We start from the raw sequence: 15,017 nt of genomic DNA, 5'->3' as shown, positions 1-15,017 counted from the left end.
CGATTAAAGAGTATTGGAAAAAAGGAAAAAAGTATCATATTGTATTGTAACTCCAACTAAATGGGTTCTCTAACACATTCTACTTAGCTTTTCACAACCATGATATATTGTTCAACGTCACTCATGGTTTGTGAAAGGTTTTGTCCAACGTGATGTCACTGATCTAGACCAAGGTTGTACTCTTTTTTCCTTCACTAAGGTTTTGTCCCACTGGGTTTTCCTAGCAAAGGTTTTAATGAGACAACTAAGTCATTGTATGGTGGGCATCCAAGGAGAAATGTTGTAAATACATGAGTTGGTGGATGACCACCATACCTCTTAGTTTTTGGATTCTACGTAACCTATGCACTAAATATTTGTAATTAGTGCTTATAACGTATATGGTTAATTTCAGTTTGGTACCCTGTGTAGTTGTACCCTTAAGGCATATTAGTACCTATCTTTTTAATTTAACAGTAATGTACCCCAAATTTAAAAAATCGTTTCAATGTGGTTCATGTTGGAGCAAGATTTCTTTCAAGAAGAAACACCACCACAATTATTGACTGAGGTTTTCCACGCTTCCTTGGTTGAAAGAGAACTTCGGATTACGTTACCGAGGTCGAATGGTGGAAATGGGGTGAGTACATGCAAAAGTCACTCCAACGCTCAAGTCAGTGTTTGTGCAGCGTACTCTTAGTGTTCGATTGAATTTCTCATACCTTTGCTGGAGGTCTAGCCGGGTTTTTATAGCACTTCGAGTTCTTGGGTTTAGCCCCACTTCCCTAGCTTTGCGCATCCCGTCATCCACTTCATGGTAATGGGATCAGATGACCGATTTGTGTCTCCCTTGCTCTGCACTTCTCTAGTGGGAGGGAAGTTCGATCATCCCACGTCTTTTAGTTGTGGCATATGGGTTAAGCCATGACACGTGAGATTTGGTCCCCACAATTCCGATGTTAGGTTGAGCATCAAAAAATCAGTTAAGTGATGACGTGGCACACGTGGGACCTATTGTTTTTGCTTATGTGGACAAAAATAAAGTAAAAACAAAAATAAAAATAAAAGAAGAAAAAAAACCTCTTCATCTCCGTTTCTCGTTGCCCGCACCTTAGGCCTTACGGCTCCAAAGACCCCGCCCACCCAGAATATGTTCCCCCTTCCCCATCCCCTTCCTCTTCGATGCCTCCACTTTTCTCCTTCATGCCATTTGCAGTCATCACCTCTCCCCCTCTACCTTGGAATGTCGTCACCGCCAATTCCTCTCCACCACGGCCACCCTCCACACAAATTCCCTCAGCCTACCCAACAAAATCAATTTCCCCCCCATGATTTGTTGCCGCAGAATCTCACCCCACAAGTTTTAAATCTTTATCAGCAAAGTTTTTATGCTTTTGAGCAATTATGGGTATGCACAAATCGTAGGTTTGTGAGAAAATCATAGGATGCAACCCACTCCATTGCAAATCAAGTTGACACAAATCACTTATTTGAGCAGTTTCTTCTAAATCGCTCAAGGCCACCACACAATCCAGATTCCAGGCACAAATCAGATAAGCTAACAGAAATCATCTTCCTTGAAATCCAACACAACAAGACCACCTCCTAGTGCGAACGACAACGAGGGTTGCTTTGGATTGAGAGAGAGAGAGAGAGAGAGAGAGAGAGAGAGAGAGAGGATGTGTGGTTTAGGTTGGGTGGGGTTGAGGTTGGAGTGGTGGTTATGGTTTAGGTTAAAGTTGGGGGAGGAGGCGACAAGAGAGAAACGAAGATGAAGAGGTTTTTTCTCTTCTTTTATTTTTATTTTTGTATTTAATTCTTATTTTGTCCACATAAGCAAAAATAATAGGTCCCACGTGTGCCACGTCATCACCTAACGGCGGAACCACATTGCAGCGAATTTTCAAACTTAGGGTACGTTATTGTTAAAATTGAAAAGATAGGTACTAACATGTCTTAAGGGTACAACTACAGGGTACCAAACTGAAATTAACCATAACCTATATGTATATTGTAAATAATGGTATTCAATCTCCTAACCTGTAAGCCTATATATAGATGGCTCTACCAAATATGAAAGAAAAATATACATGGTGAAACTTTATCTTTAACACATCACTTCTCTCTACATTTTCTACCTTAGTTTTATAACACGTTGTTAGCACAACGCTCCTCGTGGTATGTTTTCTTTCCCTGATTTCTTCATTTTATTATATAAGCTAGAGTCAATGTTAGAGTTTCTTTATACTCACCATCATATTTCACCATGCTTGTTTTAAAAAGCCAATGTTAGATATACCACATTTGCATACCACCTTATTTACAATATCTCTAATACAGGTGGAGCCCACCAATATGATGGCCAAACTCCATTAGAGAAGTGGTATACAAAGCGGTATATAAATGTATGATTAGCATTTTTGTTTTCTCAAATACATAAAAAAAATATATATATTATAAATGGAGAAAACGGTTCAAAAAGTCTTGGGAAATCAAAGGCCATTATTTTTACATTTTATATTGTTTTGAGGTCTTAGTTCGGTGGGACTATAGGTTAGAGCAACTCCAGCGGTTGCCTTTGCCTAGGCAGGAGTGAGCCCAAATTGCAGGTTGGCATTCCAACGGGCCTAAGTTGCCCGGGCAGCAGTTGGGTCCTAGTAAACAAATTGGGCTAGCCTAAAGGCAAAACAGCCTGATCAAGGTCTCTGAGCTCGACGCAAGAATGAAAAAAATTAAAAAAAAAACTAAAAATTTCAGAATTTTTTAAATAAATATTTAGATTCACACCAAAACTTCATACAAATTCCTCTCGTCGTATCTCATATGAATAATAGTTGCCATGGCAATGGGTGAAAACACTACAAGCCTTTGCAAGGGATGTTACTATTCACATAAATAGTAACAGCCCTTGCTCTTTGCATTGGAAAATGGGTGAAAGTGCTCTTAATGTTCCATATTCCAATGCAAAAGCATTTGCTACAAATCCCTTTTTTTTAATTGATATAATACAGCTATATGTATTATTCGTAAAATATGGTTTTCACAATTGAATGGGAAAAGTATTTTTTTTCAATAATACGTACTCGTATTATAAGCATAGTGTTGAGGCCCAAAAATCCAAGGTTGGGCCCAAATAAATTCTCGGCCCAACATAATGCCTTATTAAGAAAAAGACTCGGTTCGGAGCATGCAAAATTCCTCATTCATGCTTGCACAAGCCACGACCACATGCCATGTCAAATAAATATGCAATCTCTCACGCTAAGAGTTGAAATAAGCACTGACTCTACGAGCCAATGCTAATTACCCCATCAAGCATCATGCCTCTATTCAATGACGATAAAATTAAAACACGCCGATTGACATGTCATGCCAAGCGTGAAATTATTATTTCACACCCAACCACGCTACAAGCTTAAGTGGGCCCAAGCCACTCAAATGCCCGGGACTTACTTGAGTGGGTTGTGGTATGGATGGTAACAAGCTTTCATGAGGCCCATTGATGAGCCAAGAAATGGAAGTTTTGGGCTACTTGGGAGCCCCAAAACTCAAGCCCATTTCTTGAGCCCAAACACATGGGCTAGCATGAGAGAGAGAGAGAGAGAGAGAACATAACCCAATGTCTTTGAAAGAATACAATAGCTTGTTTAGAAAACCTTATGTTAATTAGAGCACCCAAACACTTTGTCAAAAACACTTCCAGCAACTTGACGAAAACTCATTAGATGCTGGAGATAACACGCTGATAACCCAACACTGTACATACAAGCCCAACCCAAAACCTTATAAAAAATCTGGCATTGTGCTCCATCCTTGCTAGGATTCCAAGACGGTCAAACAAGGAACCATGACAGGAACCAGTGGAAATCCATGTGTGAGAGACGAATACCCATTGGACAAAGAACTCCTCCCATCTCTTTTTCCTCTGCAAGCTCCATCTTGAAAACCATGAGAGAAAGCAGGTGGCGCCTCCCCCCTTCATGGGAACGTCCAGCTGCGTCAAACTATTGGAACCACAAAGGGTTCCTTACCCATGCTCCTTGGATAGGAGAATTTCACCAAATTAGATCAAGTAGGAAGAAACGATGAAAAGGGAAAGGAAAAGTTAGATGAAATTAGGGTTCTTCAAGCCTATAAAAGAGAGCCTCATCTACCCAGAAAACCATCCACAGCCTAACCCATCTAGAGCTTGACCAAGCTTTGTCAAGCAACTGGAAATTCACTCAATCCACATCCAGAGAGCAAGCTTCCTCTCTTGCTTCCAAAACCCAGCAATTTCGAGCCCTATTCCTCCATGCTTCTTCTACCTAGCAAAATAACTCATCAAAGGCTTGACCACGCTTTGTCAAACAAATTGGGAATTTTACTCAAGCCACCCAATTCTCTCTTTCGTTTGTTTTCCTCTTCCCTTAGGAAAGAAATCTGTCTAATCTTCCTCTGTTCCACTTTAACCCTTTGTTCATTGTAAGAAACTCACACTTATCTCTCTCTGTTCATGCTAAACTCATGATGGTTTTGCTCCCATGCCACAAGCTCCTCATGCTAAGCCATTAATCGATTTATCATGCTTATTTGGTGTTAGTGAGATGAACCTAAGAGTGTTTTTCTAAAGTCTCATCAGATTTTATAGAAACCCTTTTGGGAGTTTGGTTTCGAACTCAGGCTTTTGGAAAATTTTTGTTTATTGTCTTCTTACGGTAAAGCCCATTAAATCAGTCAAATGCTAGAACAAAAACACCCCTACACATAGTCATGCAGAAGGATATGTATTATCAAACACTCTAAAATTGATTATTGCACAAACAACCTTTTGAGAAAAAGTTTACCAAACGCGAAACTATTTTCTTTCACAGTAAATTTGACAGCGATTATTTTCATAGCACATCAATATCAAACTGGCCCTAAGTTAGGGTTTTTTTTTTCAATTCTTAATTAGGAGTAAATTGGGGTTTTGTTTTAAAGGATGATATGTTCAGTTTAAATCATTTATATTAAATTTTAACGAGGTGACATTTATAGGACGAAAGTCAGCAGATCAAGATGTTAAAATCATGTAAATAGAGGATCTGGATCCCATGTGGAAAGTCTAAAGTTCAATTTTATGTTTTAAATTGAGCCAGAAAAATGATGTTCACTGTGTACCGATAACTCAGTATCTATATAGTAAAAAACTGTTTAGCCAATATTCACCTTCATTACCTTTTTTTTTACTTCACAGTGTTCTGTATGCACTCTTACGTTGCACACGTGCCTGATATTTTTGTTTTGTTTAGTTTTTAGTTTTTAGATTTAATTAATAGAGCAAAGCAAATTATAGGTTCAAAGAAAAGGAATACGTGCGGATGAGAGAGAATCAGATGCCGCTGGACCACCACTCTTCCTTTTGATATATAAAGCGTACCCATCTCTCACATTTTTCCACATTGGGGACACATTTTATTTTCCTCTGTTTTTCCTTTGGACACTTTCTTTGTGATTTTCTCGCAAGCCAAACGCTCAACAATGGCCGATCAGCTCACCGACGACCAGATCTCAGAGTTCAAGGAGGCTTTCAGCCTCTTCGACAAGGACGGCGATGGTCTCTTTTCTCAGATCCCTCTTTTTGTCTCTCTTCCATAAGAATTTTTGTTTTCGTTTTTGTTCTCTGTACTTATGATGCTTAATTAATCTGTCATGTTTGGATCTAATGTTTTTCGCTTGTAAAAATTTGCGGTTGATCAAGGGTTTGTCAGCGATTGAATTGTTTTATGCTAGGAGCATGTTTTGATCGCTAGGACAAGGTCATTTTGTTAGATTTAATCTTCCAGCATGGTCGGGACTATTCTGGGTTGAATTTGATAGGTAGATGGCTTATGCAGTCTCATTCTTTCTTCGAACCATGTTTCCTCCCTTGTTTGGATAATTTATTCTATTTGGGAAAAACTGGGGTTTTGATTTAAGACATCTGTTATGGTTTTGGAGTTGCAGAAATAATTTTATGGTATTGGAATCGACACCACAATGTTATATGCTATACGTGAGAAAATAAAGAGATAATTTCATAAGAGATATGCTGTATGTTGCTGTCGTTTAAGAATAGATATCACCAAAGGATGCATTGTTTGATAGTTTTTTGGTGTTATGGCACTGCTTCATGTGTGGTTGGAAGCAATCTGTGAATATATTTTTGAACAAATTTTGGTATCAGTTCACAATTTACAGAAAATAACCTTTTCTTTGTTTTCAGTAACTTTTCTGATTTAGAAATCAGTGTAGATTGCTCTACAAGTCTACATTGTTTGCTACTTAGGGTTTTTGTGAAATCTGGAAGTACTATATTAGTGGTTGCATTCTCATAACATCATATGACATCCTTTTCTAGTTTTTACAATATTTAAGGGTCATGTGGCATCCTTTTCTAGATTTTACAGATCTTTAACAGTCCTGGAGTATTTTTTCTAGTTAAGAGTCAGTTGTTGGAAAGCATCTTGGTCATATTATTGATTTTTTTGGCTAATCCATTCGTTTCTCTTCTTTTGGAATGGGCAATTGTGAATTTATTTTGTCGTTTGCTCTATTCTTTCCTGACTGTTATTGTGATATTTGTTTTAGAAATACCAGGATCTGGATCATTGTTTTGCCTTTAATTTTTTGCCTTTAATTTTTTGCCTTCTACTTATATGTTGTTTTCAGTATTGAAATTGTGGTGTGTGGAAGGGTTGTTGAAATGGGATAGTTTGTGTATGTGTGTGTATTTTTCCTTCCAGTTTAGTGGTGTTTCTCTCAACAATAATAACTTTAATAATATATTAGAATGAATTTTAGGGAAACAAGTGGTTTGTTCATTTGTTAGTAGCCTGGTTATTATTCCCCACCCACCAATTTCTTAGCTGTAATCTGCTTAAACGTTTCTTTAAATTTTGATGTAGGTTGCATCACTACCAAGGAGCTTGGGACTGTCATGCGCTCACTTGGTCAGAACCCAACTGAAGCTGAGCTTCAGGATATGATCAATGAGGTTGATGCTGATGGGAATGGAACCATTGATTTCCCTGAGTTTCTTAACCTGATGGCCAGGAAGATGAAGGACACTGATTCTGAGGAGGAGCTCAAGGAAGCCTTCCGGGTGTTTGATAAGGACCAGAATGGCTTCATTTCTGCTGCTGAGCTTCATCATGTTATGACAAATCTTGGTGAGAAGCTGACAGATGAGGAAGTGGATGAGATGATTCGTGAGGCTGATGTGGATGGTGATGGGCAGATCAACTACGAGGAGTTCATCAAAGTCATGATGGCCAAGTGAGGATCAATTGACCAAAATCAAAAATTTGATATAAAAACGTAAAAGGGACTGGGCAGATAAGTTTAAAGAGATTTCCGTATCCCCTTAGGACATCTTCATTTGGTATTGCTAGCTTTTGGTTGGTTCATTGTCTCTTTTCTTGTATGCATTATTTGTGGTACTGTTCCTCTAGTATCTACTTGTTTGCTGTCTTAATAGTTCCTCTTTGGTAGTGTCCCTTACTTTTCATTGGTCTGTTCATTCTTCTTTTTGGTATCAATGACCTAGAACAATTGGGTGAATCTGATGTTTCTGCTTATGGGTGAGTATCATTGTTAATATTGCGAGTTTTAGTATCTCTGGTTAGTATGATCTTGTCATGCGTTTGTGCTCATTTGTTTCTGTTTGAAAATATAAAATTTGAATTGATAGCTTTCATTTCAAATATTCCTGTTTAAAAACCATGGTACACATTTGAATTGGCCATCAGTTTCATTGCCCGTTATATTTTTCCCTCAAGATGACCTGCTAAAGGGACCTAATGTGTTTGTATGCGAAGTTCCCCGTATTACTCTCTCTCTCTCTCTCTCTCTCTCTCTCTCTCTCTCTCCTGTTGATACAGAAGTTGCTGGAGGATGACGTTTGTATTCGTAACACGATGCCTTTTAAAGCCATAGTCTTGCCTTTGCGCGCGGCTTATAGACAAATCTTGATGATTTGAACCATATTATAAGGCTACATTTTGCAGTGTGGTTTATGTGTTTTTTGGGTTGTGAAGATGCGATAGACTAGTTGTTTGTGCGCCCTTGCTGTTTGCTTTTCTGTTTATCATGTTTTATGGGAATACTATTTCGCACGCCAGTCTTGGAGTCTGAAATGCACAGGTGGATGAGTTTGAGTTCACCGTATGTGATTCAGTATACTAAATGCTAGACTTGGATGGAAGAAAGTATAAACGGAAATGAAATGTGAACCTACTTCTGATGAAACTTAACCAGTTACTCCATTTATGGCATGAAATTGTGTTTTATGTTTCGTTGATTGTATTTTTTAGGGACATTTTTAAAGTCTATCTGCAGTCTTAAGGTAAATGTTTTATTTTTCTGGATAAAAAAAAATGCGGAAACACATAGTTTAAGGTCTGTTTTACAACCTTGTTTTATTTATTTATTGATAATTCTTTTATCTTTTAATTAAGGAAAAAAGGGAGAGATGTGGAAGAAGTGAGGGGTAAAGATGGCAAAACGGAAGTGAATTTCATATATTTTATCTCGTCTGTTGCTGACCTCTTATCATCTTTCGGTTCCTCTCTTTTTTCTTCGTTATCTTTGACTGAAAATTAAAAGCTAAAAATAGGAATATCTTTATAGTGGTGGGGATGCTTTCACCCATTGAAGATGGAGACCCTACGTACGAAAAATATTCGAAAGTCCGGTAATTTCTTTAAAGGCAATTTGGAATCTAGGAATAGTTTTTTTAAAGGGAAAAAGGTTTTGTTTTCGTTTTTAAAAAAAAATTATAAAAAATTATTTTTTTTTGGAGGTTTCTTTTCTCGCTATAAAGTTTTCTTTTGTGTGGCGCTTGTATACTGTGATTGTAAATAACTTGCATGAATTTGGGCGTGAGGCATATCCGATTGCGCTTGGGGAAGAATCAAAGAATCACTTGCTGATGCGTTTGATGTTTTTGCTGCTGATTCTTTTTGAGGAGTATTTTTCTCTTGTGCTTGCTGGATTTTGTTTATTTAGCTACCTACTAAACTACAAGTGAGCCAGCCAAGCAAGCCATCATACCAAAAGAGGTATATTGAAATGAAAACAATATCGCTTGCTTCCAAAAAGAAAAAAAGATAAGTGTTGTATATTGAAAAAACATTTTTAATTTTTTTAATTTTGTAGACGGTATCAGTTAAGCGACAGACAAGTTGTAATTAGGAAAATAGCTTTTAAATATTCCTAAGAGAATACAGACCAAGAAAATTAGTTGCCCTAAAGAAATTCTGAAATATTTGACATGACCTACCATTTTTATACCACGACCTTGTTTCGTTTCAATTACATGTTAAAGCTACCAACCAAGAGCGTAAAAGAAATGTTTTTGGTATTAGAAGATGCATGCATGCATGCTTCATGCATAAAGGATGGTCTTCTTGTTGGTAATGAATAACATCTTTAGGTCCGTTTGATAACGATTTCAATTTGTGTGCTAAAGTATGGAGGAACAAGAGGGAGAATGGAAGTGAGAAGATGATAGGCGAGAATATGAGGGAGGAGTAACAAAATTGAAAACTAAAACTAAAAACTGAAATCTATTTAAAATTGCTTTCACTTTTGTTACTTCTTCCTCCCATCCTTCCCTCACATATTTTCTCTCAATTTCACAATCACTCTCATTCTCACTCTCATTTTCCTCTGCACTCTAGCACAAAAAAATGAAAACTAAAAACTAAAAACTAAAAACTAAAAACTAAAATTAAAATAATTGTGAAACGGACCCTTAATTAATTATGTATTAAGCGTTCGTGAAGGTAAAGGTATTTAATTCTATTCAGAGACATTAGTGAAGTGAAGCTTATAGTCTTTTTTTATGTGTCTACTTATTATTACAGAAAAAACAGAAGTCGAAGTCGAAGTCGAAGTATCAAGAGCGGACAAAGTAGCATGGATTCTAAGGACCACAGGACCAATGGCAAGAGGCGTCGTTGTAGACAGCGTGTCCGCGATTGTATCATCCTGTAACTATATATATATGTATGTTGTAAATATTATTGTAGATGCCCTTGTAAATATCATGTATTTATCTTACGTAATATATCTACGAGCCGTAGTCCATGTATTACTACGAGACTTGTGAGTCTATCTCTAGTCACCTGGTTCCTTATAAATAAGAGCTTATGAAAAGGAAAATCACACTTTGATTTCTCTCAAATATTACTTGTAAACCGCATATCCTTCTCGTATAATGTACAACATGGACTCGGATTGAGGTCAAGGCCTATACCAGATCTTTCGAGTTGAGAAGACCTGCACAATTTGAACAGCTATCAGAATAGGAGCGAATTGGGGTTGGTCCCAGTTGAACTCCCTCCGATGGTTAAGTCAGAAGTGGTTGTAAGGTGGAGAGAATGGATGTAGGGTTTGCACGATGAGAATATTTATTACCTTTGTCAAGAGGTAGGTGAGCGGTATTTATAGGGGAAGAAGGAGAGACAAAGATACTTAAGGAGGATATATTTATCTTCCTTTCCCCTGGTAGAACTAGACCACATTCAATGACCTATTTCTGATCACCATACTATCTGGCAAGGATTGTGTGACGGAGTGACATGTGGCTTTGAATGTGAGGTATATTAAATGATCTCTCCTCTCCCTCACCAGTCTGTTCACTCGGGAATCAAGGGGTAAGGCGACACTTGGTCTTGGTGGGATGTACATTAACTGACCTATCTCACTTGCCAGGCTGTCTTACCAAAGGGGTGGAGTGTTTGACGCGACAAGGGTTTGATCATGCATGTGGATCATTAATGCGCCTCTGGTTGAACACAACACTAGAGTGGTCGGGTCGGTGTTCAAATGCCCGAGCTCTGATTCAACCTTTATCCCATTAGATCTTAGCTGGGAGGCCTTTTATTCTGAGGGTACCAAGTATGATTGGGTGGGTATTAAAGGTAACCCACCCAACTACCGCCACGTAGCGTTCTCTAATAGGCTCGGCTCACAATGATGGTATGAGCTATTAACAGTAGCTCCCCAAACTCTTAACTAAATGAGCCGATCTTGGGTGGGGAGTTTGTTAGGTAGTTTGCGTTTTGAGTGAGCCGAGCCTTTTTCAAATGGCATGATTGGCACAGGTTTGATCGGGTAGCCCCCAAGTCCCCAGCTGAGTAGAGCTCCTTGGGGAATCTTTTGTGGCGCTATGTTTTGAAATTGGGGGTACTCGAGTAGGTGTGACATGGTCGTAGTTGATTGGTTGAGCAGGGATTCATTAAATGGCGTTTGACATGAGACCTGCTGAAAGATCGCATCGAGGTGTGCTCTGTTGCTTCATTTGATGGTTTCTGTGGTGCGGCCACGTGTGATCATCCTAGAGGGTGTAGCCAATGCGTGAACGGTGGAGATTTCATGGTCGTCGTCATATAAAAAGCTCGGAGCAGCCAACGGTTTTGAACATTTTCGTTTCGCCATTAAACCTGTTGGAGAGCTTGCTTTTTTTGTTTTTTTGTTTTTTTGTTTTTATTTTTAATAGCAGAATTTCGAGCGATTCCTTTGGTGCACCACGCTAAAGGAGGAGCCCAAGATTTTGTTAGTTTCTTGTAAGTTCCTTCCTCTTCCTTCCTCTTCTTTTTGTTTGCCCAGAATCATAAGGCTTGAATGTTTGAGTTGCCTCGTGTTTTCTGGGTTTTGGCGTGTGTGCTCATCAATTCTTATTTTCGTATATTTTAATTTGTGAACTTCGCCCCTTCCTCCCTTAATTGTGTTTGAAGTGTGTTTTGGAAGTGGTGTAACACATGTTGAGTTGATCAAACATGTCTGACTTGCAAGATATGGTGAGCAGTGGGTCGCGTTTTTAGAGATGATGAGGGGGATAAAGAGGTGGTGGGAGAGATGTATGAGGCAGCCGAGCAGATGGGCGACGATATGCCCATTGGTCTTAGGGGGAACTTTGAGTACCGAGGTGCCAGAGAGAGGTAAGATTTGAGGAACGGAGGGTACCGACCAGAGTGGTGAGGGTAGTGACCGGGAGATTAGGAGGCGTGATAGTTGCAGAGCAAGGAGAAGGGGAAGATCAGTTGGAGGCCAGAAACATAGGCACAAGGGTAGTCCCAAGCTTGGGTGGGGTGATCGAATCAAATGTAAAGATGGAACTAGCAGAGGGAGGATGGTCAACCGATGAACACCCGAGGACTAAGACACAACAAAAGTTAGATCGATTGAGGCAGAGTATGCTATACCGACCAGTGTTAAACTTAGGGCGCCGATCGAAGATGAGAAGTCAAGCATGCCCTCCTAGGATGGGTGACCTGTGTGTAGACATGTGCAAGTAGGGGTTCACTACCCTTATCTCCCTTTGCAAGAGGATGAGTCGGCTTGCGAGATGAATCCAAACGTGTACAGGACCATGGTAAGTGTCCAAGCATTGTGGCGGTACACAAGTCAGAGCCGACCATAAACCAGATGTTGCACTGCTTTTGTTGAAGATGAGTGCATCATGCAGTGGCTTCCGCTACCTTCAGAGTGCGGTGGGAAGATAATTGAAAGTAATCCCTCGTCTCAAAAAACATGGAGACCGCATTGGTTCTATGCGTCGGGTGTGTGAGAATTTTTCGAGGGGGTAGAGCTGAGGTGTTCTAGGATACAAAGGTGCTTTAGAATGCTAGGTCGGGTTGATGTGCAAGATTAGTCAATCGAGCCTTCTTTTGCTAATACACATGTATACATATGTATATATATCTTTTTTTTTTTTCGGTGGGTGTTGTCCTGCGTATAGTAATGCGTTACTTTGGGATCTAACATGTCTCGTGATTATTGTAGTTGAGTTCGAATGAGTCGAGCTATTCGCTACCGAGTAGGAACAAGTGAACCAGGTGCTTGCCTTGCCTAGTACCGAGAGAGCCGTAGATAGACTACTTGCAAGTGAAGGTTTGATCAACTCTGCAGGTGAGCTATTGCGATTTTGTGATAAGTGTAGTCAACGTGATCAGCCTTTAACTGTGTTGTGTTTGTACAGTGATGAGGTCGAGTTGAAATGACCCAAAAATATAGGCCAAGCTAATGAAGATGTTGGTGGGTCGGCTGGGAGTTCGCAGTCACCTCAGGTAGGGGCCTCTCCCATATGTAGATGGCTCAGAGCCAGGAGACTAGTGTGGCTACAACTCCTTCTCTCGAGAAGAGGTGAGCTGATAAGCAGTGTCGCCTTGGGACACATGGGCGAAGAGTAGAAGAAGAGCTGATGAGGGAGAGCGGGAGGAGGCAGGTGAGCTCATCCGCGCAAGAGGCTAGTAGGAGGATGAGTGTGGACCCTGTGAGTGGTCCATTGAAGCCTTGGGTGGACGGGGAGGTGGTGCTCAGCTAGTACTAGGAGGCGATTAGGCGGTCCTGAAGGTTGAGGTTGTGGAGGGGCTATAACCGAGAAGATGGGGCATAGAGGTATGACCTTAGCTGCTCTGGAGGATGAGATGAAGGTAAAATACTCTGGCACTCTGGTGCTTCCTTATCCTTTGATGGTTATGGTATTTTTTGTTTCTCATTAGTTTTTTGAATGCAGGCCACTATGAAGACCCAAGTACCCGGTGAAGTAGTGACCTCGCGAGAAGGGGATCCAACTGCGCAGGAGGGAGCAGACCATTCAAGGGGGAGAGCTGATCGGCGAGGTAGTGGTGATCATTCCGAATCAGACCAGAGGCAGCAGAGAAGCCTAAGTTTTTTTTTTCTTTTTCTTTAAACCATTGTCTTTGTAATGCATGTAATCTATTTTGAACAATGGGCTGACCTTTGGTCGGCTCGGTGTTATTGTTGGACGTGCTAAGTACACATTTGTGTTTGTCCACCCACCATATTATGATGTTGCCCATGTTTTTGGGCTCGATTTGAAATCAATAGGTCAAAGAAATTGGAGACTTCAAGTTCTTACAAAGTTCGTTCGTAAATAGAGTGGTTGGTGTATTGCATAGTCTTAGCAATTCCATTTCACTCAAAACTCACCAAATGACTCCTCCCACCAAATTATGATGTTGCCCAAGTTTTGTGTTCGATCGGAATTCACTAGGTCAACGAAATTGGACACTTCAAGTTCACAAGAAGTTTGTTCATACATGGAGTAGTTGGTGTATTGCATAGTTTTAGCAATTAGATTTCACTCAAAACTCACCAACTGACTCCTCCCACCATATTATGATGTTGCCTAAGTTTTGGGCTCGATCCAAAATCTATAAGTCAAAGAAATTGGATACTTTAAGTTCGTATGAAGTTCGATCGTAGATGGAGTGGTGGTGTATTGCATAGTTTTAGCAATTGGATTTCACTCAAAACTCACCAAATGACTCCATCCACCATATTATGATGTTACCCAAGTTTTTGGCTCGATTCGAAATCAATAGGAGAAAGACATTGGAGACTTCAAGTTCTTACGAAGTTCGTTCGTAAATGGAGTGGTTGGTGTATTGCAAAGTCTTAGCAATTGCATTTCACTCAAAACTCACCAAACGACTCCTCCCATCATATTATGATGTTGCCCAAGTTTTGTGTTCGATCCGAATTCACTAGGTCAACGAAATTGGACACTTCAAGTTCATACGAAGTTCGTTCGTTAATGGAGTAGTTGGTGTATTGCATAGTTTTAGCAACTAGATTTCACTCAAAACTCACCAAATGACTCCTCCCACCATATTATGATGTTGCCTAAGTTTTGGGTTCAATCCGAAATCAATAGGTCAAAGGAATTGGATACTTCAAGTTCGTACGAAAGTTCGATCGTAAATGGAGTGGTTGGTGTATTGCATAGTTTTAGCGATTGGATTTCACTCAAAACTCAACAAATGACTCCTCCCACGATATTATGATGTCGCCCAAGTTTTGGGGCTCGATCTGAATTCAATAGGTTAATGAAATTGGACACTTCAAGTTCATACTAAGTTCGTACTATAAATGGAGTGGATGATGTATTGCGTAGTTTCACCATTTCGATTTCACTCAAAACACACCAAATGATTCCTCCTACCATATTACGATGTTTTTTAAGTTTTGGAGTTGATTCGAAATAAATAGTTCAAAGCAATTAT

General features: G+C 39.6%; 1 protein-coding gene across 1 annotated transcript; it reads left to right on the top strand.

The window, feature by feature from the left end:
• Positions 1 to 5,388: 5,388 nt before the first annotated feature.
• LOC148919353 (calmodulin-7-like) lies at positions 5,389 to 10,181 on the top strand. Its single transcript, XM_089048913.1, has 3 exons — positions 5,389 to 5,557; positions 6,888 to 7,257; positions 9,849 to 10,181. The coding sequence occupies exons 1-3, from the start codon at positions 5,482 to 5,484 to the stop codon at positions 9,976 to 9,978; spliced, it is 576 nt and encodes a 191-aa protein (XP_088905039.1). The 5' UTR covers positions 5,389 to 5,481; the 3' UTR covers positions 9,979 to 10,181.
• The last annotated feature ends 4,836 nt before the right edge of the window (positions 10,182 to 15,017 follow it).

This window comes from Prunus mume, linkage group LG3 (assembly GCF_029339155.1).
Source record: "Prunus mume cultivar Tortuosa linkage group LG3, ASM2933915v1, whole genome shotgun sequence".
Taxonomy (NCBI): domain Eukaryota; kingdom Viridiplantae; phylum Streptophyta; class Magnoliopsida; order Rosales; family Rosaceae; genus Prunus; species Prunus mume.
Note: the sequence above shows the minus strand (reverse complement) of the source record. Positions and strands in the feature narration are given on the sequence as shown.

Coding starts and splice junctions, on each gene's coding strand:
- LOC148919353 (XM_089048913.1), top strand. CDS start 5,482: ATGGCCGATCAGCTCACCGACGACCAGATCTCAGAGTTCAAGGAGGCT. Junction 5,558..6,887: donor CTTCGACAAGGACGGCGATG/GTCTCTTTTCTC, acceptor ATTTTGATGTAG/GTTGCATCACTACCAAGGAG. Junction 7,258..9,848: donor ATCAAAGTCATGATGGCCAA/GTGAGGATCAAT, acceptor TTATTATTACAG/AAAAAACAGAAGTCGAAGTC.